The sequence below is a fragment of the Oncorhynchus clarkii genome, chromosome 13 (genome assembly GCF_045791955.1).
Source record: "Oncorhynchus clarkii lewisi isolate Uvic-CL-2024 chromosome 13, UVic_Ocla_1.0, whole genome shotgun sequence".
NCBI classification, from domain to species: Eukaryota; Metazoa; Chordata; class Actinopteri; order Salmoniformes; family Salmonidae; genus Oncorhynchus; species Oncorhynchus clarkii.
The window spans coordinates 2,744,988-2,769,300 of NC_092159.1; the positions used below are offsets into that span (position 1 = coordinate 2,744,988).

At 42.3% G+C, this 24,313-nt stretch overlaps 1 protein-coding gene and 13 non-coding genes across 14 annotated transcripts; all 14 read right to left on the reverse strand.

Moving 5' to 3' along the window:
- Positions 1 to 478: 478 nt before the first annotated feature.
- LOC139365304 (U6 spliceosomal RNA) lies at positions 479 to 585 on the reverse strand. The gene has a single exon (XR_011626594.1). It is a non-coding gene; the product is annotated as a U6 spliceosomal RNA (small nuclear RNA).
- A 908-nt stretch (positions 586 to 1,493) lies between these two features.
- LOC139365305 (U6 spliceosomal RNA) lies at positions 1,494 to 1,600 on the reverse strand. Its single transcript, XR_011626595.1, has one exon. It is a non-coding gene; the product is annotated as a U6 spliceosomal RNA (small nuclear RNA).
- A 1,004-nt stretch (positions 1,601 to 2,604) lies between these two features.
- LOC139365306 (U6 spliceosomal RNA) lies at positions 2,605 to 2,711 on the reverse strand. The gene has a single exon (XR_011626596.1). It is a non-coding gene; the product is annotated as a U6 spliceosomal RNA (small nuclear RNA).
- A 914-nt stretch (positions 2,712 to 3,625) lies between these two features.
- LOC139365307 (U6 spliceosomal RNA) lies at positions 3,626 to 3,732 on the reverse strand. Its single transcript, XR_011626597.1, has one exon. It is a non-coding gene; the product is annotated as a U6 spliceosomal RNA (small nuclear RNA).
- Positions 3,733 to 4,743: 1,011 nt separating this feature from the next.
- LOC139365416 (U6 spliceosomal RNA) lies at positions 4,744 to 4,850 on the reverse strand. The gene has a single exon (XR_011626698.1). It is a non-coding gene; the product is annotated as a U6 spliceosomal RNA (small nuclear RNA).
- A 904-nt stretch (positions 4,851 to 5,754) lies between these two features.
- Positions 5,755 to 5,861, reverse strand: LOC139365308 (U6 spliceosomal RNA). The gene has a single exon (XR_011626598.1). It is a non-coding gene; the product is annotated as a U6 spliceosomal RNA (small nuclear RNA).
- A 985-nt stretch (positions 5,862 to 6,846) lies between these two features.
- Positions 6,847 to 6,953, reverse strand: LOC139365287 (U6 spliceosomal RNA). The gene has a single exon (XR_011626577.1). It is a non-coding gene; the product is annotated as a U6 spliceosomal RNA (small nuclear RNA).
- Positions 6,954 to 7,857: 904 nt separating this feature from the next.
- On the reverse strand, positions 7,858 to 7,964 carry LOC139365310 (U6 spliceosomal RNA). Its single transcript, XR_011626600.1, has one exon. It is a non-coding gene; the product is annotated as a U6 spliceosomal RNA (small nuclear RNA).
- Positions 7,965 to 8,944: 980 nt separating this feature from the next.
- Positions 8,945 to 9,051, reverse strand: LOC139365283 (U6 spliceosomal RNA). Its single transcript, XR_011626574.1, has one exon. It is a non-coding gene; the product is annotated as a U6 spliceosomal RNA (small nuclear RNA).
- Positions 9,052 to 9,924: 873 nt separating this feature from the next.
- On the reverse strand, positions 9,925 to 10,031 carry LOC139365311 (U6 spliceosomal RNA). The gene has a single exon (XR_011626601.1). It is a non-coding gene; the product is annotated as a U6 spliceosomal RNA (small nuclear RNA).
- A 956-nt stretch (positions 10,032 to 10,987) lies between these two features.
- On the reverse strand, positions 10,988 to 11,094 carry LOC139365284 (U6 spliceosomal RNA). The gene has a single exon (XR_011626575.1). It is a non-coding gene; the product is annotated as a U6 spliceosomal RNA (small nuclear RNA).
- Positions 11,095 to 11,967: 873 nt separating this feature from the next.
- On the reverse strand, positions 11,968 to 12,074 carry LOC139365312 (U6 spliceosomal RNA). Its single transcript, XR_011626602.1, has one exon. It is a non-coding gene; the product is annotated as a U6 spliceosomal RNA (small nuclear RNA).
- Positions 12,075 to 13,042: 968 nt separating this feature from the next.
- On the reverse strand, positions 13,043 to 13,150 carry LOC139365313 (U6 spliceosomal RNA). The gene has a single exon (XR_011626603.1). It is a non-coding gene; the product is annotated as a U6 spliceosomal RNA (small nuclear RNA).
- Positions 13,151 to 18,593: 5,443 nt separating this feature from the next.
- LOC139424292 (zinc finger protein interacting with ribonucleoprotein K-like) lies at positions 18,594 to 23,340 on the reverse strand. Its single transcript, XM_071175988.1, has 4 exons — positions 22,585 to 23,340; positions 22,307 to 22,404; positions 22,000 to 22,177; positions 18,594 to 19,892 (listed from the first exon to the last, which is right to left on the reverse strand). Exons 1-4 carry the CDS (start codon positions 23,072 to 23,074, stop codon positions 19,327 to 19,329), a joined length of 1,332 nt encoding a protein of 443 aa, XP_071032089.1. The 5' UTR covers positions 23,075 to 23,340; the 3' UTR covers positions 18,594 to 19,326.
- Positions 23,341 to 24,313: the final 973 nt, after the last annotated feature.

Sequence of the window (24,313 nt, forward strand, 5' to 3'; positions counted from 1 at the left end):
GAGAGAGAGAGAGAGAGAGAGAGAGACTGATGTCTGTTGTCTGTTTAAAATGTTGTGACATTCAAGTTTGTTATGTTTAATACAACTGGACTAAAATTGAACACAAGTCTCTCTCCAATTCATTTGTAGATATTGAATAAAGTTGGACTCAGAGTGCAACCTTGTCTCACTCCCCAATTCATTTCTAAACTTTGAATAAAGTTGAACTCAGACTGCAACCGTGCCTAACTCGCCAATTATTTGTCTACATGTTGAATAAAGTTGGTCTCAGGCTGCAACCTTGTCTCACTCCCCATTTCAAAATAAGGAAGGCTTCACAAATGTTCCTGTCATTCTACTGTAGACTGAGCTTCTCTCATCCAGCATTTCCCCTCCTCCTTAGACTAGACTGAGGGGAATGGACAATTTATTCTCCCCGGGTCACTACCGCCCAATCTTCTCTGTTTGGTTCCAATTTCTCTGTGTCTCGACGTGTGAGGAAAATAAGGAGCGCTTCACGGATTTGCGTGTCATCCTTTCGCAGGGGCCATGCTAATCTTCTCTGTATCGATCCAATTTTAGTATATGTGCTGCCAAAGCGAGCACAATACAAAGCTATGAGAGGCCCTCATATATAGATCACAACCCCTCTGAAGGTTCTGGTCATGGTTGGGGTCAAACAGAGTTCAGACCCTCAAAAACCACCCCTAGAATATTGCTGTGATGTTTAAACTTTATTTGGAGATGTAGAACTTGAAATAGAATTGACTTTAGATTTTTTTCAAGATTGATCTTAGACTAAAATGTAGTTTAAAAACAAAGCCTTTTATGATTCAGGACTCTTGGTCTGTAACCCCTCCCTCACCTGCTGCTTTTAGTTGCTCCTCCCCAAGTCTTTGTTCCCCTGCCCCGACCACTTCCCACCCTTCCCCCGTTTTCTGCAACATGGCCTGGCCAAGGATACTTATAACTAACTCCCCAATTTGTAGTGTGAGAGAGAGAGAGAGAGGGAGAGAGAGAGAGAGAGAGAGAGAGAGAGAGAGAGAGAGAGAGAGAGAGAGACTGATGTCTGTTGTCTGTTTAAAATGTTGTGACATTCAAGTTTGTTATGTTTAATACAACTGGACTAAAATTGAACACAAGTCTCTCTCCAATTCATTTGTAGATATTGAATAAAGTTGGACTCAGAGTGCAACCTTGTCTCACTCCCCAATTCATTTCTAAACTTTGAATAAAGTTGAACTCAGACTGCAACCGTGCCTAACTCGCCAATTATTTGTCTACATGTTGAATAAAGTTGGTCTCAGGCTGCAACCTTGTCTCACTCCCCATTTCAAAATAAGGAAGTCTTCACAAATGTTCCTGTCATTCTACTGTAGACTGAGCTTCTCTCATCCAGCATTTCCCCTCCTCCTTAGACTAGACTGAGGGGAATGGACAATTTATTCTCCCCGGGTCACTACCGCCCAATCTTCTCTGTTTGGTTCCAATTTCTCTGTGTCTCGACGTGTGAGGAAAATAAGGAGCGCTTCACGGATTTGCGTGTCATCCTTTCGCAGGGGCCATGCTAATCTTCTCTGTATCGATCCAATTTTAGTATATGTGCTGCCAAAGCGAGCACAATACAAAGCTATGAGAGGCCCTCATATATAGATCACAACCCCTCTGAAGGTTCTGGTCATGGTTGGGGTCAAACAGAGTTCAGACCCTCAAAAACCACCCCTAGAATATTGCTGTGATGTTTAAACTTTATTTGGAGATGTAGAACTTGAAATAGAATTGACTTTAGATTTTTTTCAAGATTGATCTTAGACTAAAATGTAGTTTAAAAACAAAGCCTTTTATGATTCAGGACTCTTGGTCTGTAACCCCTCCCTCACCTGCTGCTTTTAGTTGCTCCTCCCCAAGTCTTTGTTCCCCTGCCCCGACCACTTCCCACCCTTCCCCCGTTTTCTGCAACATGGCCTGGCCAAGGATACTTATAACTAACTCCCCAATTAGTAGAGGGAGAGAGAGAGAGAGAGAGAGAGAGAGAGAGAGAGAGAGAGAGAGAGAGAGAGAGAGAGAGAGAGAGAGAGAGAGAGAGAGAGAGAGAGAGAGAGAGAGAGAGAGAGAGAGAGAGAGAGAGAGAGAGAGAGAGAGAGAGAGAGAGAGAGAGAGAGAGAGAGAGAGACTGATGTCTGTTGTCTGTTTAAAATGTTGTGACATTCAAGTTTGTTATGTTTAATACAACTGGACTAAAATTGAACACAAGTCTCTCTCCAATTCATTTGTAGATATTGAATAAAGTTGGACTCAGAGTGCAACCTTGTCTCACTCCCCAATTCATTTCTAAACTTTGAATAAAGTTGAACTCAGACTGCAACCGTGCCTAACTCGCCAATTATTTGTCTACATGTTGAATAAAGTTGGTCTCAGGCTGCAACCTTGTCTCACTCCCCATTTCAAAATAAGGAAGTCTTCACAAATGTTCCTGTCATTCTACTGTAGACTGAGCTTCTCTCATCCAGCATTTCCCCTCCTCCTTAGACTAGACTGAGGGGAATGGACAATTTATTCTCCCCGGGTCACTACCGCCCAATCTTCTCTGTTTGGTTCCAATTTCTCTGTGTCTCGACGTGTGAGGAAAATAAGGAGCGCTTCACGGATTTGCGTGTCATCCTTTCGCAGGGGCCATGCTAATCTTCTCTGTATCGATCCAATTTTAGTATATGTGCTGCCAAAGCGAGCACAATACAAAGCTATGAGAGGCCCTCATATATAGATCACAACCCCTCTGAAGGTTCTGGTCATGGTTGGGGTCAAACAGAGTTCAGACCCTCAAAAACCACCCCTAGAATATTGCTGTGATGTTTAAACTTTATTTGGAGATGTAGAACTTGAAATAGAATTGACTTTAGATTTTTTTCAAGATTGATCTTAGACTAAAATGTAGTTTAAAAACAAAGCCTTTTATGATTCAGGACTCTTGGTCTGTAACCCCTCCCTCACCTGCTGCTTTTAGTTGCTCCTCCCCAAGTCTTTGTTCCCCTGCCCCGACCACTTCCCACCCTTCCCCCGTTTTCTGCAACATGGCCTGGCCAAGGATACTTATAACTAACTCCCCAATTAGTAGAGGGAGGGAGAGAGAGAGAGGGAGAGAGAGAGAGAGAGAGAGAGAGAGAGAGAGAGAGAGAGAGAGAGAGAGAGAGAGACTGATGTCTGTTGTCTGTTTAAAATGTTGTGACATTCAAGTTTGTTATGTTTAATACAACTGGACTAAAATTGAACACAAGTCTCTCTCCAATTCATTTGTAGATATTGAATAAAGTTGGACTCAGAGTGCAACCTTGTCTCACTCCCCAATTCATTTCTAAACTTTGAATAAAGTTGAACTCAGACTGCAACCGTGCCTAACTCGCCAATTATTTGTCTACATGTTGAATAAAGTTGGTCTCAGGCTGCAACCTTGTCTCACTCCCCATTTCAAAATAAGGAAGTCTTCACAAATGTTCCTGTCATTCTACTGTAGACTGAGCTTCTCTCATCCAGCATTTCCCCTCCTCCTTAGACTAGACTGAGGGGAATGGACAATTTATTCTCCCCGGGTCACTACCGCCCAATCTTCTCTGTTTGGTTCCAATTTCTCTGTGTCTCGACGTGTGAGGAAAATAAGGAGCGCTTCACGGATTTGCGTGTCATCCTTTCGCAGGGGCCATGCTAATCTTCTCTGTATCGATCCAATTTTAGTATATGTGCTGCCAAAGCGAGCACAATACAAAGCTATGAGAGGCCCTCATATATAGATCACAACCCCTCTGAAGGTTCTGGTCATGGTTGGGGTCAAACAGAGTTCAGACCCTCAAAAACCACCCCTAGAATATTGCTGTGATGTTTAAACTTTATTTGGAGATGTAGAACTTGAAATAGAATTGACTTTAGATTTTTTTCAAGATTGATCTTAGACTAAAATGTAGTTTAAAAACAAAGCCTTTTATGATTCAGGACTCTTGGTCTGTAACCCCTCCCTCACCTGCTGCTTTTAGTTGCTCCTCCCCAAGTCTTTGTTCCCCTGCCCCGACCACTTCCCACCCTTCCCCCGTTTTCTGCAACATGGCCTGGCCAAGGATACTTATAACTAACTCCCCAATTAGTAGAGGGAGAGAGAGAGAGAGAGGGAGAGAGAGAGAGAGAGAGAGAGAGAGAGAGAGAGAGAGAGAGAGAGAGAGAGAGAGAGAGAGAGAGAGAGAGAGAGAGAGAGAGAGAGAGAGAGAGAGAGAGAGAGAGAGAGAGAGAGAGAGAGAGAGAGAGAGAGAGAGAGAGAGAGAGAGAGAGAGAGAGACTGATGTCTGTTGTCTGTTTAAAATGTTGTGACATTCAAGTTTGTTATGTTTAATACAACTGGACTAAAATTGAACACAAGTCTCTCTCCAATTCATTTGTAGATATTGAATAAAGTTGGACTCAGAGTGCAACCTTGTCTCACTCCCCAATTCATTTCTAAACTTTGAATAAAGTTGAACTCAGACTGCAACCGTGCCTAACTCGCCAATTATTTGTCTACATGTTGAATAAAGTTGGTCTCAGGCTGCGTGTCATTCCCCATTTCAAAATAAGGAAGGCTTCACAAATGTTCCTGTCATTCTACTGTAGACTGAGCTTCTCTCATCCAGCATTTCCCCTCCTCAGACTAGACTGAGGGGAATGGACAATTTATTCTCCCCGGGTCACTACCGCCCAATCTTCTCTGTTTGGTTCCAATTTCTCTGTGTCTCGACGTGTGAGGAAAATAAGGAGCGCTTCACGGATTTGCGTGTCATCCTTTCGCAGGGGCCATGCTAATCTTCTCTGTATCGATCCAATTTTATTATATGTGCTGCCAAAGCGAGCACAATACAAAGCTATGAGAGGCCCTCATATATAGATCACAACCACTCTGAAGGTTCTGGTCATGGTTGGGGTCAAACAGAGTTCAGACCCTCAAAAACCACCCCTAGAATATTGCTGTGATGTTTAAACTTTATTTGGAGATGTAGAACTTGAAATAGAATTGACTTTAGATTTTTTTCAAGATTGATCTTAGACTAAAATGTAGTTTAAAAACAAAGCCTTTTATGATTCAGGACTCTTGGTCTGTAACCCCTCCCTCACCTGCTGCTTTTAGTTGCTCCTCCCCAAGTCTTTGTTCCCCTGCCCCGACCACTTCCCACCCTTCCCCCGTTTTCTGCAACATGGCCTGGCCAAGGATACTTATAACTAACTCCCCAATTAGTAGAGGGAGAGAGAGAGAGAGAGGGAGAGAGAGAGAGAGAGAGAGAGAGAGAGAGAGAGAGAGAGAGAGAGACTGATGTCTGTTGTCTGTTTAAAATGTTGTGACATTCAAGTTTGTTATGTTTAATACAACTGGACTAAAATTGAACACAAGTCTCTCTCCAATTCATTTGTAGATATTGAATAAAGTTGGACTCAGAGTGCAACCTTGTCTCACTCCCCAATTCATTTCTAAACTTTGAATAAAGTTGAACTCAGACTGCAACCGTGCCTAACTCGCCAATTATTTGTCTACATGTTGAATAAAGTTGGTCTCAGGCTGCAACCTTGTCTCACTCCCCATTTCAAAATAAGGAAGTCTTCACAAATGTTCCTGTCATTCTACTGTAGACTGAGCTTCTCTCATCCAGCATTTCCCCTCCTCCTTAGACTAGACTGAGGGGAATGGACAATTTATTCTCCCCGGGTCACTACCGCCCAATCTTCTCTGTTTGGTTCCAATTTCTCTGTGTCTCGACGTGTGAGGAAAATAAGGAGCGCTTCACGGATTTGCGTGTCATCCTTTCGCAGGGGCCATGCTAATCTTCTCTGTATCGATCCAATTTTAGTATATGTGCTGCCAAAGCGAGCACAATACAAAGCTATGAGAGGCCCTCATATATAGATCACAACCCCTCTGAAGGTTCTGGTCATGGTTGGGGTCAAACAGAGTTCAGACCCTCAAAAACCACCCCTAGAATATTGCTGTGATGTTTAAACTTTATTTGGAGATGTAGAACTTGAAATAGAATTGACTTTAGATTTTTTTCAAGATTGATCTTAGACTAAAATGTAGTTTAAAAACAAAGCCTTTTATGATTCAGGACTCTTGGTCTGTAACCCCTCCCTCACCTGCTGCTTTTAGTTGCTCCTCCCCAAGTCTTTGTTCCCCTGCCCCGACCACTTCCCACCCTTCCCCCGTTTTCTGCAACATGGCCTGGCCAAGGATACTTATAACTAACTCCCCAATTAGTAGAGGGAGAGAGAGAGAGAGAGAGAGAGAGAGAGAGAGAGAGAGAGAGAGAGAGAGAGAGAGAGAGAGAGAGAGAGAGAGAGAGAGAGAGAGAGAGAGAGAGAGAGAGAGAGAGAGAGAGAGAGAGAGAGAGAGAGAGAGAGAGAGAGAGAGAGAGAGACTGATGTCTGTTGTCTGTTTAAAATGTTGTGACATTCAAGTTTGTTATGTTTAATACAACTGGACTAAAATTGAACACAAGTCTCTCTCCAATTCATTTGTAGATATTGAATAAAGTTGGACTCAGAGTGCAACCTTGTCTCACTCCCCAATTCATTTCTAAACTTTGAATAAAGTTGAACTCAGACTGCAACCGTGCCTAACTCGCCAATTATTTGTCTACATGTTGAATAAAGTTGGTCTCAGGCTGCGTGTCATTCCCCATTTCAAAATAAGGAAGGCTTCACAAATGTTCCTGTCATTCTACTGTAGACTGAGCTTCTCTCATCCAGCATTTCCCCCCTCCTCAGACTAGACTGAGGGGAATGGACAATTTATTCTCCCCGGGTCACTACCGCCCAATCTTCTCTGTTTGGTTCCAATTTCTCTGTGTCTCGACGTGTGAGGAAAATAAGGAGCGCTTCACGGATTTGCGTGTCATCCTTTCGCAGGGGCCATGCTAATCTTCTCTGTATCGATCCAATTTTATTATATGTGCTGCCAAAGCGAGCACAATACAAAGCTATGAGAGGCCCTCATATATAGATCACAACCACTCTGAAGGTTCTGGTCATGGTTGGGGTCAAACAGAGTTCAGACCCTCAAAAACCACCCCTAGAATATTGCTGTGATGTTTAAACTTTATTTGGAGATGTAGAACTTGAAATAGAATTGACTTTAGATTTTTTTCAAGATTGATCTTAGACTAAAATGTAGTTTAAAAACAAAGCCTTTTATGATTCAGGACTCTTGGTCTGTAACCCCTCCCTCACCTGCTGCTTTTAGTTGCTCCTCCCCAAGTCTTTGTTCCCCTGCCCCGACCACTTCCCACCCTTCCCCCGTTTTCTGCAACATGGCCTGGCCAAGGATACTTATAACTAACTCCCCAATTAGTAGAGTGAGAGAGAGAGAGAGAGGGAGAGAGAGAGAGAGAGAGAGAGAGAGAGAGAGAGAGAGAGAGAGAGACTGATGTCTGTTGTCTGTTTAAAATGTTGTGACATTCAAGTTTGTTATGTTTAATACAACTGGACTAAAATTGAACACAAGTCTCTCTCCAATTCATTTGTAGATATTGAATAAAGTTGGACTCAGAGTGCAACCTTGTCTCACTCCCCAATTCATTTCTAAACTTTGAATAAAGTTGAACTCAGACTGCAACCGTGCCTAACTCGCCAATTATTTGTCTACATGTTGAATAAAGTTGGTCTCAGGCTGCAACCTTGTCTCACTCCCCATTTCAAAATAAGGAAGTCTTCACAAATGTTCCTGTCATTCTACTGTAGACTGAGCTTCTCTCATCCAGCATTTCCCCTCCTCCTTAGACTAGACTGAGGGGAATGGACAATTTATTCTCCCCGGGTCACTACCGCCCAATCTTCTCTGTTTGGTTCCAATTTCTCTGTGTCTCGACGTGTGAGGAAAATAAGGAGCGCTTCACGGATTTGCGTGTCATCCTTTCGCAGGGGCCATGCTAATCTTCTCTGTATCGATCCAATTTTAGTATATGTGCTGCCAAAGCGAGCACAATACAAAGCTATGAGAGGCCCTCATATATAGATCACAACCCCTCTGAAGGTTCTGGTCATGGTTGGGGTCAAACAGAGTTCAGACCCTCAAAAACCACCCCTAGAATATTGCTGTGATGTTTAAACTTTATTTGGAGATGTAGAACTTGAAATAGAATTGACTTTAGATTTTTTTCAAGATTGATCTTAGACTAAAATGTAGTTTAAAAACAAAGCCTTTTATGATTCAGGACTCTTGGTCTGTAACCCCTCCCTCACCTGCTGCTTTTAGTTGCTCCTCCCCAAGTCTTTGTTCCCCTGCCCCGACCACTTCCCACCCTTCCCCCGTTTTCTGCAACATGGCCTGGCCAAGGATACTTATAACTAACTCCCCAATTAGTAGAGGGAGAGAGAGAGGGAGAGGAGAGAGAGAGAGAGAGAGAGAGAGAGAGAGAGAGAGAGAGAGAGAGAGAGAGAGAGAGAGAGAGAGAGAGAGAGAGAGAGAGAGAGAGAGAGAGAGAGAGAGAGAGAGAGAGAGAGAGAGAGACTGATGTCTGTTGTCTGTTTAAAATGTTGTGACATTCAAGTTTGTTATGTTTAATACAACTGGACTAAAATTGAACACAAGTCTCTCTCCAATTCATTTGTAGATATTGAATAAAGTTGGACTCAGAGTGCAACCTTGTCTCACTCCCCAATTCATTTTTAAACTTTGAATAAAGTTGAACTCAGACTGCAACCGTGCCTAACTCGCCAATTATTTGTCTACATGTTGAATAAAGTTGGTCTCAGGCTGCAACCTTGTCTCACTCCCCATTTCAAAATTAAGGAAGTCTTCACAAATGTTCCTGTCATTCTACTGTAGACTGAGCTTCTCTCATCCAGCATTTCCCCTCCTCCTTAGACTAGACTGAGGGGAATGGACAATTTATTCTCCCCGGGTCACTACCGCCCAATCTTCTCTGTTTGGTTCCAATTTCTCTGTGTCTCGACGTGTGAGGAAAATAAGGAGCGCTTCACGGATTTGCGTGTCATCCTTTCGCAGGGGCCATGCTAATCTTCTCTGTATCGATCCAATTTTAGTATATGTGCTGCCAAAGCGAGCACAATACAAAGCTATGAGAGGCCCTCATATATAGATCACAACCTCTCTGAAGGTTCTGGTCATGGTTGGGGTCAAACAGAGTTCAGACCCTCAAAAACCACCCCTAGAATATTGCTGTGATGTTTAAACTTTATTTGGAGATGTAGAACTTGAAATAGAATTGACTTTAGATTTTTTTCAAGATTGATCTTAGACTAAAATGTAGTTTAAAAACAAAGCCTTTTATGATTCAGGACTCTTGGTCTGTAACCCCTCCCTCACCTGCTGCTTTTAGTTGCTCCTCCCCAAGTCTTTGTTCCCCTGCCCCGACCACTTCCCACCCTTCCCCCGTTTTCTGCAACATGGCCTGGCCAAGGATACTTATAACTAACTCCCCAATTAGTAGAGGGAGAGAGAGAGAGAGCGAGAGAGTTTGAGTCTGAGTCTGACTTTGATGTCTGTTTAAAATGTTGTGACATTCAAGTTTGTTATGTTTAATACAACTGGACTAAAATTGAACACAAGTCTCTCTCCAATTCATTTGTAGATATTGAATAAAGTTGGACTCAGAGTGCAACCTTGTCTCACTCCCCAATTCATTTCTAAACTTTGAATAAAGTTGAACTCAGACTGCAACCGTGCCTAACTCGCCAATTATTTGTCTACATGTTGAATAAAGTTGGTCTCAGGCTGCAACCTTGTCTCACTCCCCATTTCAAAATAAGGAAGTCTTCACAAATGTTCCTGTCATTCTACTGTAGACTGAGCTTCTCTCATCCAGCATTTCCCCTCCTCCTTAGACTAGACTGAGGGGAATGGACAATTTATTCTCCCCGGGTCACTACCGCCCAATCTTCTCTGTTTGGTTCCAATTTCTCTGTGTCTCGACGTGTGAGGAAAATAAGGAGCGCTTCACGGATTTGCGTGTCATCCTTTCGCAGGGGCCATGCTAATCTTCTCTGTATCGATCCAATTTTAGTATATGTGCTGCCAAAGCGAGCACAATACAAAGCTATGAGAGGCCCTCATATATAGATCACAACCCCTCTGAAGGTTCTGGTCATGGTTGGGGTCAAACAGAGTTCAGACCCTCAAAAACCACCCCTAGAATATTGCTGTGATGTTTAAACTTTATTTGGAGATGTAGAACTTGAAATAGAATTGACTTTAGATTTTTTTCAAGATTGATCTTAGACTAAAATGTAGTTTAAAAACAAAGCCTTTTATGATTCAGGACTCTTGGTCTGTAACCCCTCCCTCACCTGCTGCTTTTAGTTGCTCCTCCCCAAGTCTTTGTTCCCCTGCCCCGACCACTTCCCACCCTTCCCCCGTTTTCTGCAACATGGCCTGGCCAAGGATACTTATAACTAACTCCCCAATTAGTAGAGGGAGAGAGAGAGAGAGAGGAGAGAGAGAGAGAGAGAGAGAGAGAGAGAGAGAGAGAGAGAGAGAGAGAGAGAGAGAGAGAGAGAGAGAGAGAGAGAGAGAGAGAGAGAGAGAGAGAGACTGATGTCTGTTGTCTGTTTAAAATGTTGTGACATTCAAGTTTGTTATGTTTAATACAACTGGACTAAAATTGAACACAAGTCTCTCTCCAATTCATTTGTAGATATTGAATAAAGTTGGACTCAGAGTGCAACCTTGTCTCACTCCCCAATTCATTTTTAAACTTTGAATAAAGTTGAACTCAGACTGCAACCGTGCCTAACTCGCCAATTATTTGTCTACATGTTGAATAAAGTTGGTCTCAGGCTGCAACCTTGTCTCACTCCCCATTTCAAAATTAAGGAAGTCTTCACAAATGTTCCTGTCATTCTACTGTAGACTGAGCTTCTCTCATCCAGCATTTCCCCTCCTCCTTAGACTAGACTGAGGGGAATGGACAATTTATTCTCCCCGGGTCACTACCGCCCAATCTTCTCTGTTTGGTTCCAATTTCTCTGTGTCTCGACGTGTGAGGAAAATAAGGAGCGCTTCACGGATTTGCGTGTCATCCTTTCGCAGGGGCCATGCTAATCTTCTCTGTATCGATCCAATTTTAGTATATGTGCTGCCAAAGCGAGCACAATACAAAGCTATGAGAGGCCCTCATATATAGATCACAACCTCTCTGAAGGTTCTGGTCATGGTTGGGGTCAAACAGAGTTCAGACCCTCAAAAACCACCCCTAGAATATTGCTGTGATGTTTAAACTTTATTTGGAGATGTAGAACTTGAAATAGAATTGACTTTAGATTTTTTTCAAGATTGATCTTAGACTAAAATGTAGTTTAAAAACAAAGCCTTTTATGATTCAGGACTCTTGGTCTGTAACCCCTCCCTCACCTGCTGCTTTTAGTTGCTCCTCCCCAAGTCTTTGTTCCCCTGCCCCGACCACTTCCCACCCTTCCCCCGTTTTCTGCAACATGGCCTGGCCAAGGATACTTATAACTAACTCCCCAATTAGTAGAGGGAGAGAGAGAGAGAGCGAGAGAGTTTGAGTCTGAGTCTGACTTTGATGTCTGTTTAAAATGTTGTGACATTCAAGTTTGTTATGTTTAATACAACTGGACTAAAATTGAACACAAGTCTCTCTCCAATTCATTTGTAGATATTGAATAAAGTTGGACTCAGAGTGCAACCTTGTCTCACTCCCCAATTCATTTCTAAACTTTGAATAAAGTTGAACTCAGACTGCAACCGTGCCTAACTCGCCAATTATTTGTCTACATGTTGAATAAAGTTGGTCTCAGGCTGCAACCTTGTCTCACTCCCCATTTCAAAATAAGGAAGTCTTCACAAATGTTCCTGTCATTCTACTGTAGACTGAGCTTCTCTCATCCAGCATTTCCCCTCCTCCTTAGACTAGACTGAGGGGAATGGACAATTTATTCTCCCCGGGTCACTACCGCCCAATCTTCTCTGTTTGGTTCCAATTTCTCTGTGTCTCGACGTGTGAGGAAAATAAGGAGCGCTTCACGGATTTGCGTGTCATCCTTTCGCAGGGGCCATGCTAATCTTCTCTGTATCGATCCAATTTTAGTATATGTGCTGCCAAAGCGAGCACAATACAAAGCTATGAGAGGCCCTCATATATAGATCACAACCCCTCTGAAGGTTCTGGTCATGGTTGGGGTCAAACAGAGTTCAGACCCTCAAAAACCACCCCTAGAATATTGCTGTGATGTTTAAACTTTATTTGGAGATGTAGAACTTGAAATAGAATTGACTTTAGATTTTTTTCAAGATTGATCTTAGACTAAAATGTAGTTTAAAAACAAAGCCTTTTATGATTCAGGACTCTTGGTCTGTAACCCCTCCCTCACCTGCTGCTTTTAGTTGCTCCTCCCCAAGTCTTTGTTCCCCTGCCCCGACCACTTCCCACCCTTCCCCCGTTTTCTGCAACATGGCCTGGCCAAGGATACTTATAACTAACTCCCCAATTAGTAGAGGGAGAGAGAGAGAGAGAGGGGAGAGAGAGAGAGAGAGAGAGAGAGAGAGAGAGAGAGAGAGAGAGAGAGAGAGAGAGAGAGAGAGAGAGAGAGAGAGAGAGAGAGAGAGAGAGAGAGAGAGAGAGAGAGAGAGAGAGAGAGAGAGAGAGAGAGAGAGAGAGAGAGAGACTGATGTCTGTTGTCTGTTTAAAATGTTGTGACATTCAAGTTTGTTATGTTTAATACAACTGGACTAAAATTGAACACAAGTCTCTCTCCAATTCATTTGTAGATATTGAATAAAGTTGGACTCAGAGTGCAACCTTGTCTCACTCCCCAATTCATTTCTAAACTTTGAATAAAGTTGAACTCAGACTGCAACCGTGCCTAACTCGCCAATTATTTGTCTACATGTTGAATAAAGTTGGTCTCAGGCTGCGTGTCATTCCCCATTTCAAAATAAGGAAGGCTTCACAAATGTTCCTGTCATTCTACTGTAGACTGAGCTTCTCTCATCCAGCATTTCCCCTCCTCAGACTAGACTGAGGGGAATGGACAATTTATTCTCCCCGGGTCACTACCGCCCAATCTTCTCTGTTTGGTTCCAATTTATCTGTGTCTCGACGGATTTGCGTGTCATCCTTTCGCAGGGGCCATGCTAATCTTCTCTGTATCGATCCAATTTTAGTATATGTGCTGCCAAAGCGAGCACAATACAAAGCTATGAGAGGCCCTCATATATAGATCACAACCCCTCTGAAGGTTCTGGTCATGGTTGGGGTCAAACAGAGTTCAGACCCTCAAAAACCACCCCTAGAATATTGCTGTGATGTTTAAACTTTATTTGGAGATGTAGAACTTGAAATAGAATTGACTTTAGATTTTTTTTAAGATTGATCTTAGACTAAAATGTAGTTTAAAAACAAAGCCTTTTATGATTCAGGACTCTTGGTCTGTAACCCCTCCCTCACCTGCTGCTTTTAGTTGCTCCTCCCCAAGTCTTTGTTCCCCTGCCCCGACCACTTCCCATCCTTCCCCCGTTTTCTGCAACATGGCCTGGCCAAGGATACTTATAACTAACTCCCCAATTAGTAGAGGGAGAGAGAGAGAGAGAGAGAGTCTGAGTCTGACTTTGATGTCTGTTTAAAATGTTGTGACAAAATTGGATCCATAGCGAAGTTTAGCATGGCGGCTCTCAGGAGTGAAGTGGAGTACCTCTAATATCACTCCTATTAGCGCCCCGTCCTCCATCTAAGCGGCACCTCTGTCATGGGAACACGCTGACGCACTCTGTTCCGGGCCATCCAGTCCCACCACCCCTGAAGACAGAACCTCTTCGAGGCCCCTGGTCGACACGGTACTCCTCACCCTGACCACTCCTCTGATTCAGAGGTAATTAATTAATAATAATTGTAACCTATGACCTTTAGCGTTGTAAAAAAAAAAATACATGCCAGTGCAACCTCTTTTAAATAAGGAATTGAGACAAACTCAAGACAAGTTTTGGGTGTTTATTTAATAACAAGGATGCCTTCAGCAGCTGAGTGCATACACTTAGAAAGCTAACAGCACATCTTATACTCTTCCCTGTAGACGTCACCTTCCCAGCTTTACATTCTATGACCCCCAACGTCTTTCCCCTGTGGAATGTTCTTGGTCCTCTCTTTGTTTAGCGAACCATCTTCTGGGCCCTGGTCTCTGATCCTAGGCAATTTCCTCTTATCTGACTGGGTCATGGCTTCTAAATTAGCATACACACAGTTTCATGACCCGAACTCCATTAATACTCACAGTAATCATTCACTAAACAGGATAACAAACAAATTACAGTTTAACTTGAAACATGTTACATTTTAACAGATTCCATCTGTGTGATTTTCAGTTCCACAATATAAAATAATATCTCCTATTTCCTTTGTAGAAGAATCTTATGTGTTACCCCTAAATGTGTGACATTGTCCTCATCAATTATTCCATGTCTCTTTATCTTCAGGAGGAGAAGCAAGTCCCTGATGCAATGCCGGGCTACCAGCTTGTCCGCAGGCTTGCCAGGGCCTTGGTGGGGGTGAGGAACCATCAGTGGCTGTCGGACCAGGTAGACGGTCTGGTGGAGCTGTGGCTGGCGCTGCCAGACTTCGACAAGCAGCGCTTGATCTACCCTTCCCAACACCAGGAGAGGATCGATCAGGGGCGGTTCAAGGCAACGAAGGGGAAGTCGTCCATTATCCTAGGAAAATACTCTCCGACGGTATGTTGTTAGCGTTCATGTCCTTCACCTGACTATTATATTGCCGCTACATTAAATGCATATGAAGGTCAGGTGATGGCTCTCATTATTTTTGAATGTTCTCTAATTATTTATCTCCTGTTTCAGTTGCCTTCTCAGACTCAACTCGGACCCTGCAAACTAGCCATTTGCAGTCAGCCATTTGCAGTCAGCTCTGCCAAATCCATCCTAGAGCCATGCAGTCTCCCGGTGTAAAGAAGAGCAGGTGCGTGCTCATTCTGACAAACTACGTGGCCATCAGAGATGCAGTGCTGAACAGCCCGAGGTTGATGGCCCAGACCAACCTTCAGCTCTTTGAGCTGAATCAAAGGACCATCAGTCAGTGGTAAGACATTAACTTATGAGGGACTTGTTACATGTGTGACGTGACTAATGACAATCTGAGTGACGGCATGTGTTTGTTTTCTCTCCCTGTTTCAGGTACTCCCGGCGTCAGAAGGAGAGGATGGTGCTGCAGCAGGGATTGGGGCTCGCTGCTGCCCCCAGCGTCACCACCCACCCCCTGAATCCAGGCACTCTTCCCTTCAGTATGGGGATGAGGTAGGTAGATTGGGTGGGCTATTTACAGATGGACTATTTACAGCTGCAGCGATCGGTTAGCTGCTCAGATAGCTGTTATAGCAGTAGCTATAACACATAGGTTAAACAATATAAGGCATGAATAGCTTACCTTGTGCAAGTATAAACATTTCTGTCCACAGGTCAGTGGCCCAAATGCACGTTCTTCAAACTGCTCGATGGTGTAACGCCAATCAGTCAATGCTCCAGGCGCCCTATCACCGCAAATGCATATTAACTTCAGGATTGGTGGGTACCCTGTGGGACGGTTGATTTAACATAGGCTAATGCGATTAGCATGAGGTTGTAATGTAAGTAACAAGAACATTTCCCAGGACATAGACATATCTGATATTGGCAGAAAGCTTACATTCTTGTTAATCTAACGGCACTGTCTAATTTACAGTAGCTATTACAGTGAAAGAATACCATTGCTATTGTTTGAGGAGAGTGCACAGTTTTGAACATGAATAGTTAATTAACAAACTAAGCACATTTTGGCAGTCTTCATACAATTTTTTTTTTACAGAAATGCAATGGTTCATTGGATCAGACTAAAAACTTTGCATGTACACTGCTGCCATCTAGTGGCCAATATCTAAATTGCACCTGGGCTGGAAAGGCCTTTCTCTTGCATTTCAAAGATGGTACAAAAAAAGTTTTGTTTTTTTCTTTGTATTATCTTTTACTTTTATCTAATGTGTTATATTATCCTACATTCATTTCACATTTCCACAAACTTCAAAGTGTTTCCTTTCAGATGGTACCAAGAAGGCAGGCAGTTAGATTTGGGTATGTCATTTTAGGGCGAAAATTGAAAAAAAACAAAAGGGGGCGATCCTTAAGAGGTTTTTGAGTAGCCATGTGCCTATAGAGGTTTTTGAGTAGCCATGTGCCTATAGAGGTTTTTGAGTAGCCATGTGCCTATAGAGGTTTTTGAGTAGCCATGTGCCTATAGAGGTTTTTGAGTAGCCATGTGCCTATAGAGGTTTTTGAGTAGCCATGTGCCTATAGAGGTTTTTGAGTAGCCATGTGCCTATAGAGGTTTTTGAGTAGCCATGTGCTTATAGAGGTTTTTGAGTAGCCATGTGCTTATAGAGGTTTTTGAGTAGCCATGTGCCTATAGAGGTTTTTGAGTAGCCATGTGCCTATAGAGGTTTTTGAGTAGCCATGTGCTTATAGAGGTTTTTGAGTAGCCATGTGCCTATAGAGGTTTTTGAGTAGCCATGTGCTTATAGAGGTTTTTGAGTAGCCATGTGCTTATAGAGGTTTTTGAGTAGCCATGTGCCTATAGAGGTTTTTGAGTAGCCATGTGCCTATAGAGGTTTTTGAGTAGCCATGTGCTTATAGAGGTTCTGAGCACCCGGTCAAAGAGTAATAACAGGCACAGAAGCTCAGTCTAACAGTAGGATGTTTTAATGATAAACCAGAGTATACAAGTGGTCTGTGTACAGAGGGAAACAGGATGAAAGAGAGCATTATTTCAATGTAAATCCAATAAACAATATACATGAGATAATAAATGTCAGCTCAATCTCTATACACAATTTACAATGATAGAAAAATAACATCATAATTCTTCCCATGGGACATTACAACACCAACTGGGCTAATCACATAATAGTAATAGGATAGCTGGTGAAGTAATGCCCTCCATTGATCTTTTGAGCAGGGGCCAAAATAAAATAAAAAAAATGTATTTTGTGTGTGCTTGATCTTATGTATTCTGAACTATGTAACTCCTATCTTCTGATAACTTCAACATAATCTCCCAGATGTCTTCTTCTGATCATTCCTCAATCTCCCAGATGTCTTCTTTCCAAAGTATACCAAGTTTTAGCATGTCAGAATGATGTAATTACACATGAAATAGCAGTTACTTTTGTATGTCTATTTAGGTTGGAAACCTACATTTTGATTTCATGTGTGTCTCATAAGTTTCTAAATACCCTTGCCCGGGATAACTCTTCCCACACTGCAAGCATTGGAATGGCTTCTCTCGTGTGTATTCTCCTATGCGCATTCAGATCCCATTCCACACTGAGAGCATTGGAAAGGTCTCTCTACAGAGTGTTTGCTTTTTTTTATGTCCCCTAATGATAAATACTTATTTTCACACTGGGTGTAGTTATAGGGCTTGTCTCTTGTGTGTGTATATATATCTTATGTGATTTAAGGGACCCCAACCTTGTAAAACTCTTTCCACACTGGGAGCAGTGGTAAGGCTTCACTCCGGTGTGTGTTCTCTCATGCTCGTTCAGTTGCCCTGACCAGCTAAAACTACTTTTACAATGGGAACAGTGATAAGGCTTTTCCCCTGTGTGTATTCTTTCATGTGATTTCAGGTCCCCTGATCGGGAAAATGTCCTTCCACACTGAGAGCATTGGAATGGTTTTTCCCCTGTGTGTATTCTCTTATGCTCGTTCAGATGTGTTGACTGGATAAATCTCTTTCCACACTGGAAGCAATGGTAAGGCTTGTCTCCTGTGTGTAATCTTTTATGTATTTCAAGGCTCCCTAACCGGGTAAAACTCTTTCCACACTGAGAGCAGTGATAAGGCTTCTTCCCTGCATGTGTTCTCTTGTGGTTTTTCAGGCTCCATAAACGGGTATAACTCTTTCCACACTGGGAACAGTGGTGTCGTCTCGCTGGTTCAGACGTCTCTGGTTCCTCTGAGTCGGGTCTCTCTTCTGCCAAAGATAAACAGAGTGGTTAAAACAGGGAGACCTGAATGAAATCTCCACATACATTTATCATTTTAGTCATTGAGCAGACCCTCGTATCCAGAGAGACTTACAGTCAAGTGCTCTTAGCATGTGATGCATGTGCTCCATTGTTCACATAACCCATGTATTTTACACTGTGTGGCTTTAAGGGAATAGTATGGTCACTATTCAGAGCAACTTGTTAGTGCATCCATCTTAAGGTAGCTTGGTGAGACAACCACAATAGTGATAGTAAATACAGTTTCCCTCAGTTAGTGCATCCATCTTAAGGTAGCTAGGTGAGACAACCACAACAGTGATAGTAAATACAGTTTCCCTCAATTAAAAGTGATAATTTATAATGACCTGGCCTGTGTCCCATAATAGAACCAGGCTAATAATGACTAGCAATCTTTTAAATTGACATTCCCCTGTGTTCTCACATTGATTTTTGAGTAGCCATGTGCTTATAGAGATTTTTGAGTAGCCATGTGCTTATAGAGATTTTTGAGTAGCCATGTGCCTATAGAGATTTTTGAGTAGCCATGTGCTTATAGAGGTTCTGAGCACCCGGTCAAAGAGTGATAACAGACACAGAAGCTCAGTCTAACAGTAGGAGTTTTAATGATAAACCAGAGTATACAAGTGGTCTGTGTACACAGGTAAACAGGATGAAAGAGAGCATTATTTCAATGTAAATCCAATAAACATTATACATGAAATAATAAATGTCAGCTCAATCTCTATACACAATTTACAATGATAGAAAAATAACATCATAATTCTTCCCATGGGACATTACAACACCAACTGGGCTAATCACATAATAGTAATAGGATAGCTGGTGAAGTAATGCCCTCCATTGATCTTTTGAGCAGGGGCCAAAAAAACAAAAATAAAAAATGTATTTTGTGTGTGCTTGATCTTATGTATTCTGAACTATGTAACTCCTATCTTCTGATAATTTCAACATAATCTCCCAGATGTCTTCTTCTGATCATTCCTCAATCTCCCAGATGTCTTCTTTCCAAAGTATACCAAGTTTTAGCATGTCAGAATGATGTAATTACACATGAAATAGCAGTTACTTTTGTATGTCTATTTAGGTTGGAAACCTACATTTTGATTTCATGTGTGTCTCATAAGTTTCTAAATACCCTTGCCGGGGATAACTCTTCCCACACTGCAAGCATTGGAATGGCTTCTCTCGTGTGTATTCTCCTATGCGCATTCAGATCCCATTCCACACTGAGAGCATTAGAAAGGTCTCTCTACAGAGTGTTTGCTTTTTTTTATGTCCCCTAATGATAAATACTTATTTTCACACTGGGTGTAGTTATAGGGCTTGTCTCTTGTGTGTGTGTATATATATCTTATGTGATTTAAGGGACCCCAGCCTTGTAAAACTCTTTCCACACTGGGAGCAGTGGTAAGGCTTCACTCCGGTGTGTGTTCTCTCATGCTCGTTCAGTTGCCCTGACCAGCTAAAACTACTTTTACAATGGGAACAGTGATAAGGCTTTTCCCCTGTGTGTATTCTTTCATGAGATTTCAGGTCCCCTGATCGGGAAAATGTCCTTCCACACTGAGAGCATTGGAATGGTTTTTCCCCTGTGTGTATTCTCTTATGCTCGTTCAGATGTGTTGACTGGATAAATCTCTTTCCACACTGGAAGCAGTGGTAAGGCTTGTCTCCTGTGTGTATTCTTTTATGTATTTCAAGGCTCCCTAACCGGGTAAAACTCTTTCCACACTGAGAGCAGTGATAAGGCTTCTTCCCTGCATGTGTTCTCTTGTGGTTTTTCAGGCTCCATAAACGGGTATAACTCTTTCCACACTGGGAACAGTGGTGTCGTCTCGCTGGTTCAGACGTCTCTGGTTCCTCTGAGTCGGGTCTCTCTTCTGCCAAAGATAAACAGAGTGGTTAAAACAGGGAGACCTGAATGAAATCTCCACATACATTTTAGTCATTTAGTCAGACCCTCTTATCCAGAGAGACTTACAGTCAAGTGCTCTTAGCATGTGATGCATGTGCTCCATTGTTCACATGACCCATGTATTTCACACTGTGTGGCTTTAAGGGAATAGTATGGTCACTATCCAGAGCAACTTGTTAGAGCATCCATCTTAAGGTAGCTTGGTGAGACAACCACAATCGTGATAGTAATTAGTTTCCCTCAGTTAGTGCATCCATCTTAAGGTAGCTTGGTGAGACAACCACAACAGTGATAGTAAATACAGTTTCCCACAATTAAAAGTGATAATTTATAATGACCTGGCCTGTGTCCCATAATAGAACCAGGCTAATAATGACTAGCAATCTTTTAAATGAACATTCCCCTGTGTTCTTACATTGATTTAGATTTATTTACCGTAACAGCAAAGAAAAGAGATACCACGACAACAAAACAAAAATGTGAGGAGGACTGATTTTCCCCCCATTTTTTTCCCCAGGTTCTCTCTCTCAAAACCTTTCCAACTTTTCAATAGAAAAACATAGTTGGATGTTCTAATTCCACAACAATGCTTAAACCACATCAGGGGAAATCTGGGAAAACCTGAATGTGTAGTTACCCTTTAATTCAAGTGACACCAGCCAGACAGCCTTGTTTGTCCAGCAGTGTTTCTGTAGCGCAGTTGTGACGGGGAATTTTCAAAACAAAATGGCCGATGCAAATAATCACGATTACCCGAAGACATAAGCATCGCTAACGGCTACACGAAGACATAAGCATCGCTAACGGCTACACGAAGACATAAGCATCGCTAGCGGCTACACGAAGTGGTAGACATATAGACCCAACACGCACCGCACACACAGGGTTGAACATTCAGGTACATTTGCCAGCGGCAGACTGAGATTTACTGTCCGGGGGACAAGATGAAACAGGAAACTGAATGATGCATCATTTATTTTATTATTTATTTAAATAGTTATTTTATCTTTCATTTGGCTGAGCAAAGTCGCAGGAATTCATGCAGACATTGGCAAGTCGAATTCAAGAACTTAAGGACTTTTTTCAAACTTCATTGTAATTTTCAAGGACCGACTTTTTAAGTGTAATTGTTGTAATAGCCAAAAGGATTAAAAAACCCAAAATGTCAGTCTGCTAAAAACATATGCATTACCATTTTAACAATAATTTTTATTGTTATTATTTGCCTACCCACAATGGCATTATGCATTGACGTTCACATAATTAACATTCTAAAATATATCAGAATAATGTGGGCATTGCCTGACTAAATAAACAGCCTGACTAAATAAACAGCCTGACTAAATAAACAGCCTGACTAAATAAACAGCATGCTCCCCACAAACACACTAATGAAGTCTGTCCATGTGGTAGTAGTCAGTCTGTCCATGTGGTAGTAGTGGTAGTAGTCAGTCTGTCCATGTGGTAGTAGTGATAGTAGTCAGTCTGTCCATGTGGTAGTAGTCAGTCTGTCCATGTGGTAGTAGTCAGTCTGTCCATGTGGTAGTAGTCAGTCTGTCCATGTGGTAGTAGTCAGTCTGTGGTAGTAGTCAGTCTGTCAGTCATGTGGTACTAGAATGTTGAAGACTTATTTAGTGAGTCACGAGGCAGGGGCTTCTAACGGTCACGGAATAAAAAAAAACGAGTCACGTCGCGGACACCAACGACACCCTACCGGATGAGCTAAAATAGATTTTTTCCCGCTCAGAGATGCCGTGGAGCCCCTGAGGACAACGAGCGTGGTGCCAGCTAAACAACCGGTCCCTCAACATCAGCCAAACAAAGGAGCTGCCACCTGAGTGGCACAGCGGTCTAAAGCACTGCATCACAGTGCTTAAGGTGTCACTACAGACCCGGGTTCAATCCCAGAACTAACAGAACTCTGCTGGTTGTCCTGGTAAAAGATTAAGTTGGTTGAGAGAATGCCAACAGTGTGCAAAGTTGTATTTGTATTAGTTGGGGACAGCCCTACTGGGAACAGATACCAGTGGGCAGATATATTGTATTTGTTCAAACTAAACTACATCACTTACTTTGATGAGTCAAATCTGATCCTTTCATCTCTTCTCCTCCTCTCACAGTTCCACTCAGCCCTGTTGTTTTCCTGTAGTCCACCAGCAGCACAGACAACCTCTTCATACCCAGCAGTAAGGTGCTACCAGGAGAGGCACGACATGGGGACTCCGGGAGGGTGGAAGGGCTAGCGTTGTCCTGGTAACCATAAAGAGGGGACACAGACACAGATCATTATGGATGCTGATGTCACTGTTGACATAAAGTGCTTTACAGAAACCCAGCCTAGACAGAGCAAGCTGTATGCTAGACCAGACCAAGCTGTACCATCTGGTGTTCTGATCTGGAGAGACTCTTCTCTGCCTCGTCAGCATCAGGATGTTGTTGAGGCTCCCCAGAGGATCCACAATAATCATGTCTCTCGCCTGTGTGAGTGACAACATCAAACAAATGGTGAACTTATGACCGACCGTCTATTGCAATCACAGAGTCTTACAAGAGGCATGAATATGTCTAAACCTAAAATGACCACATTCATCATGATTTTAAATATATTATAGTTCAACAACTGCATAGTTTGTGTCCCTGTTGAAGACAGTACTCACTGGTGTTAATCGGATCCTCTGTGTCCTCCTCTTTCACTCCCAAAACGTCTTCTTCCTTCACCTTTATTGAGATAGCATCCTCTTCCTCTCTAAAAGGTTCTTCCTCTTTCCCCCCTATAACATCCTCCTCTTCCACTCTGGCTGTCTCTTTCACTCCTAAAGGTTCTTTATATTTGTTCACGGTAACATCCTCCTCTTCTTCTTTCAATGTGATAGTCTCCTCTTCCTCCTTTTTCATTCTGAAAGCGTCTTCCTCTTCCTCTTCCACTGTGACAGCCTCTATCCTCTCTTCCACTCCAAAATGTTCTTCCTCTTCTTTCCCTATAACAGCCTCCTCTTCCTCATTTTTCATTCTGAAAGGTTCTTCCTCTCCTTTCACTGTAATATCATCTTCTTCTTCTTTCACGACAATGTTCAGCGCCAGAGCTTCTTTCTCCGTACAGCAGACATCCACTTCTTTAGCAGGGAATGAGTAGTTTAATGAGCTCATGGTCAGGGATGTTAGCTAGCTAGTTAGCATTAGCGAATAGCCTAGTGCTAGGCTCAGTATCAATCTTTAACAAGTTTGCAAATTGAACAAGCAAATTAGGTTAAAGTTAACCAGTAGATACGTCAACATAATAATTGTGTTTAAAACACTGAGATTAGCTAATGTACATAACCGTGGTCTAAAGCGTCAATATTTCGGTTTTAAGTTAGATAGTTTTATGTTGGCTAGCAAGCTACCGATGTGGTTGAAAGAGTAGCCGTGTTGTTATTCCTGAAGAAGCGTCCCGTCCAATATACGTCACGCAAGAAGCATCACCCGAAAGACGCTCATCGCCATCTGCTGGAGTGGGTAACGCAGTTTGGAAACAATAGTTACAACACTTTCGGTATTGGAAAGAACGTCATAATTATTTAACAATAAGCTGATATATTTTCTCTTACGTCTTACAAATAATACGTTTCTGTACACAGACGTAGAAGCTTAATATGAATATGTAGATGATTAATAAATACTTCTACGAATAGCGTGTTAATACACATTTGTGTTAATACTCTGTTCATTTTTCACATTCGTTTTTATTAGATGTGACCATACTTTTCCCTTAAAGCCACGCTCTATGCGATACAAATCATCCTGTAAACAACAGAACAAATGCATCACATGCAAATAGCCCTTGATTATCAGAGGGGTGTATTATGACATCATATAGAACCACCCAGACATTCCAAATATCACTTGATTATCAGAAGGGTGTATTATGACGTCAGAACTACTTGCCCTGCTGGACACAATAGAGCAAATGCATCACATGCAAATAGCACTTGATTAACTGTAGTGCTTTACACTGAGTCTACAAAACATTAAGAACAGCTGCTCCTTCCATGACTTAGACTGACCAGGTGAATCCAGGTGAAAGCTATGATCCCTTATTGATGTCACTAGTTAAATCCAGATGAGGGGGAGGGGGGGACAGGTTAAATAAGGATTTTTAAGACAAATGAGACATGAATTGTGTGCCATTTAGAGAGTTAATGGGGAAGACAAAATATTTAAGTTACTTTGCACGGGGTATGGTAGTGGGTGCCAGGCGCACCGGTTTGTGTCAAGAACTGCAACGCTACAGTTTCCCTGTGTACCAAGACACATGGACAGACACATTCAATACTGCATCTAGCTGAAATAGAGATTCTATTGGACAAATTCAGGTGTTTATCCCCGTTTTGTTTCGTTTAAGAAACG

Bases quoted from the DNA above. Each gene is read 5' to 3' on its own strand.
- LOC139424292 (XM_071175988.1), bottom strand. From the start codon at position 23,074: ATGAGCTCATTAAACTACTCATTCCCTGCTAAAGAAGTGGATGTCTGC. The intron at 22,178-22,306 runs GTACAGCTTGGT...TATGGTTACCAG, and splicing joins CCAGATCAGAACACCAGATG to GACAACGCTAGCCCTTCCAC. The intron at 19,893-21,999 runs GTAAGTGATGTA...TATCTTTGGCAG, and splicing joins ATCAGATTTGACTCATCAAA to AAGAGAGACCCGACTCAGAG.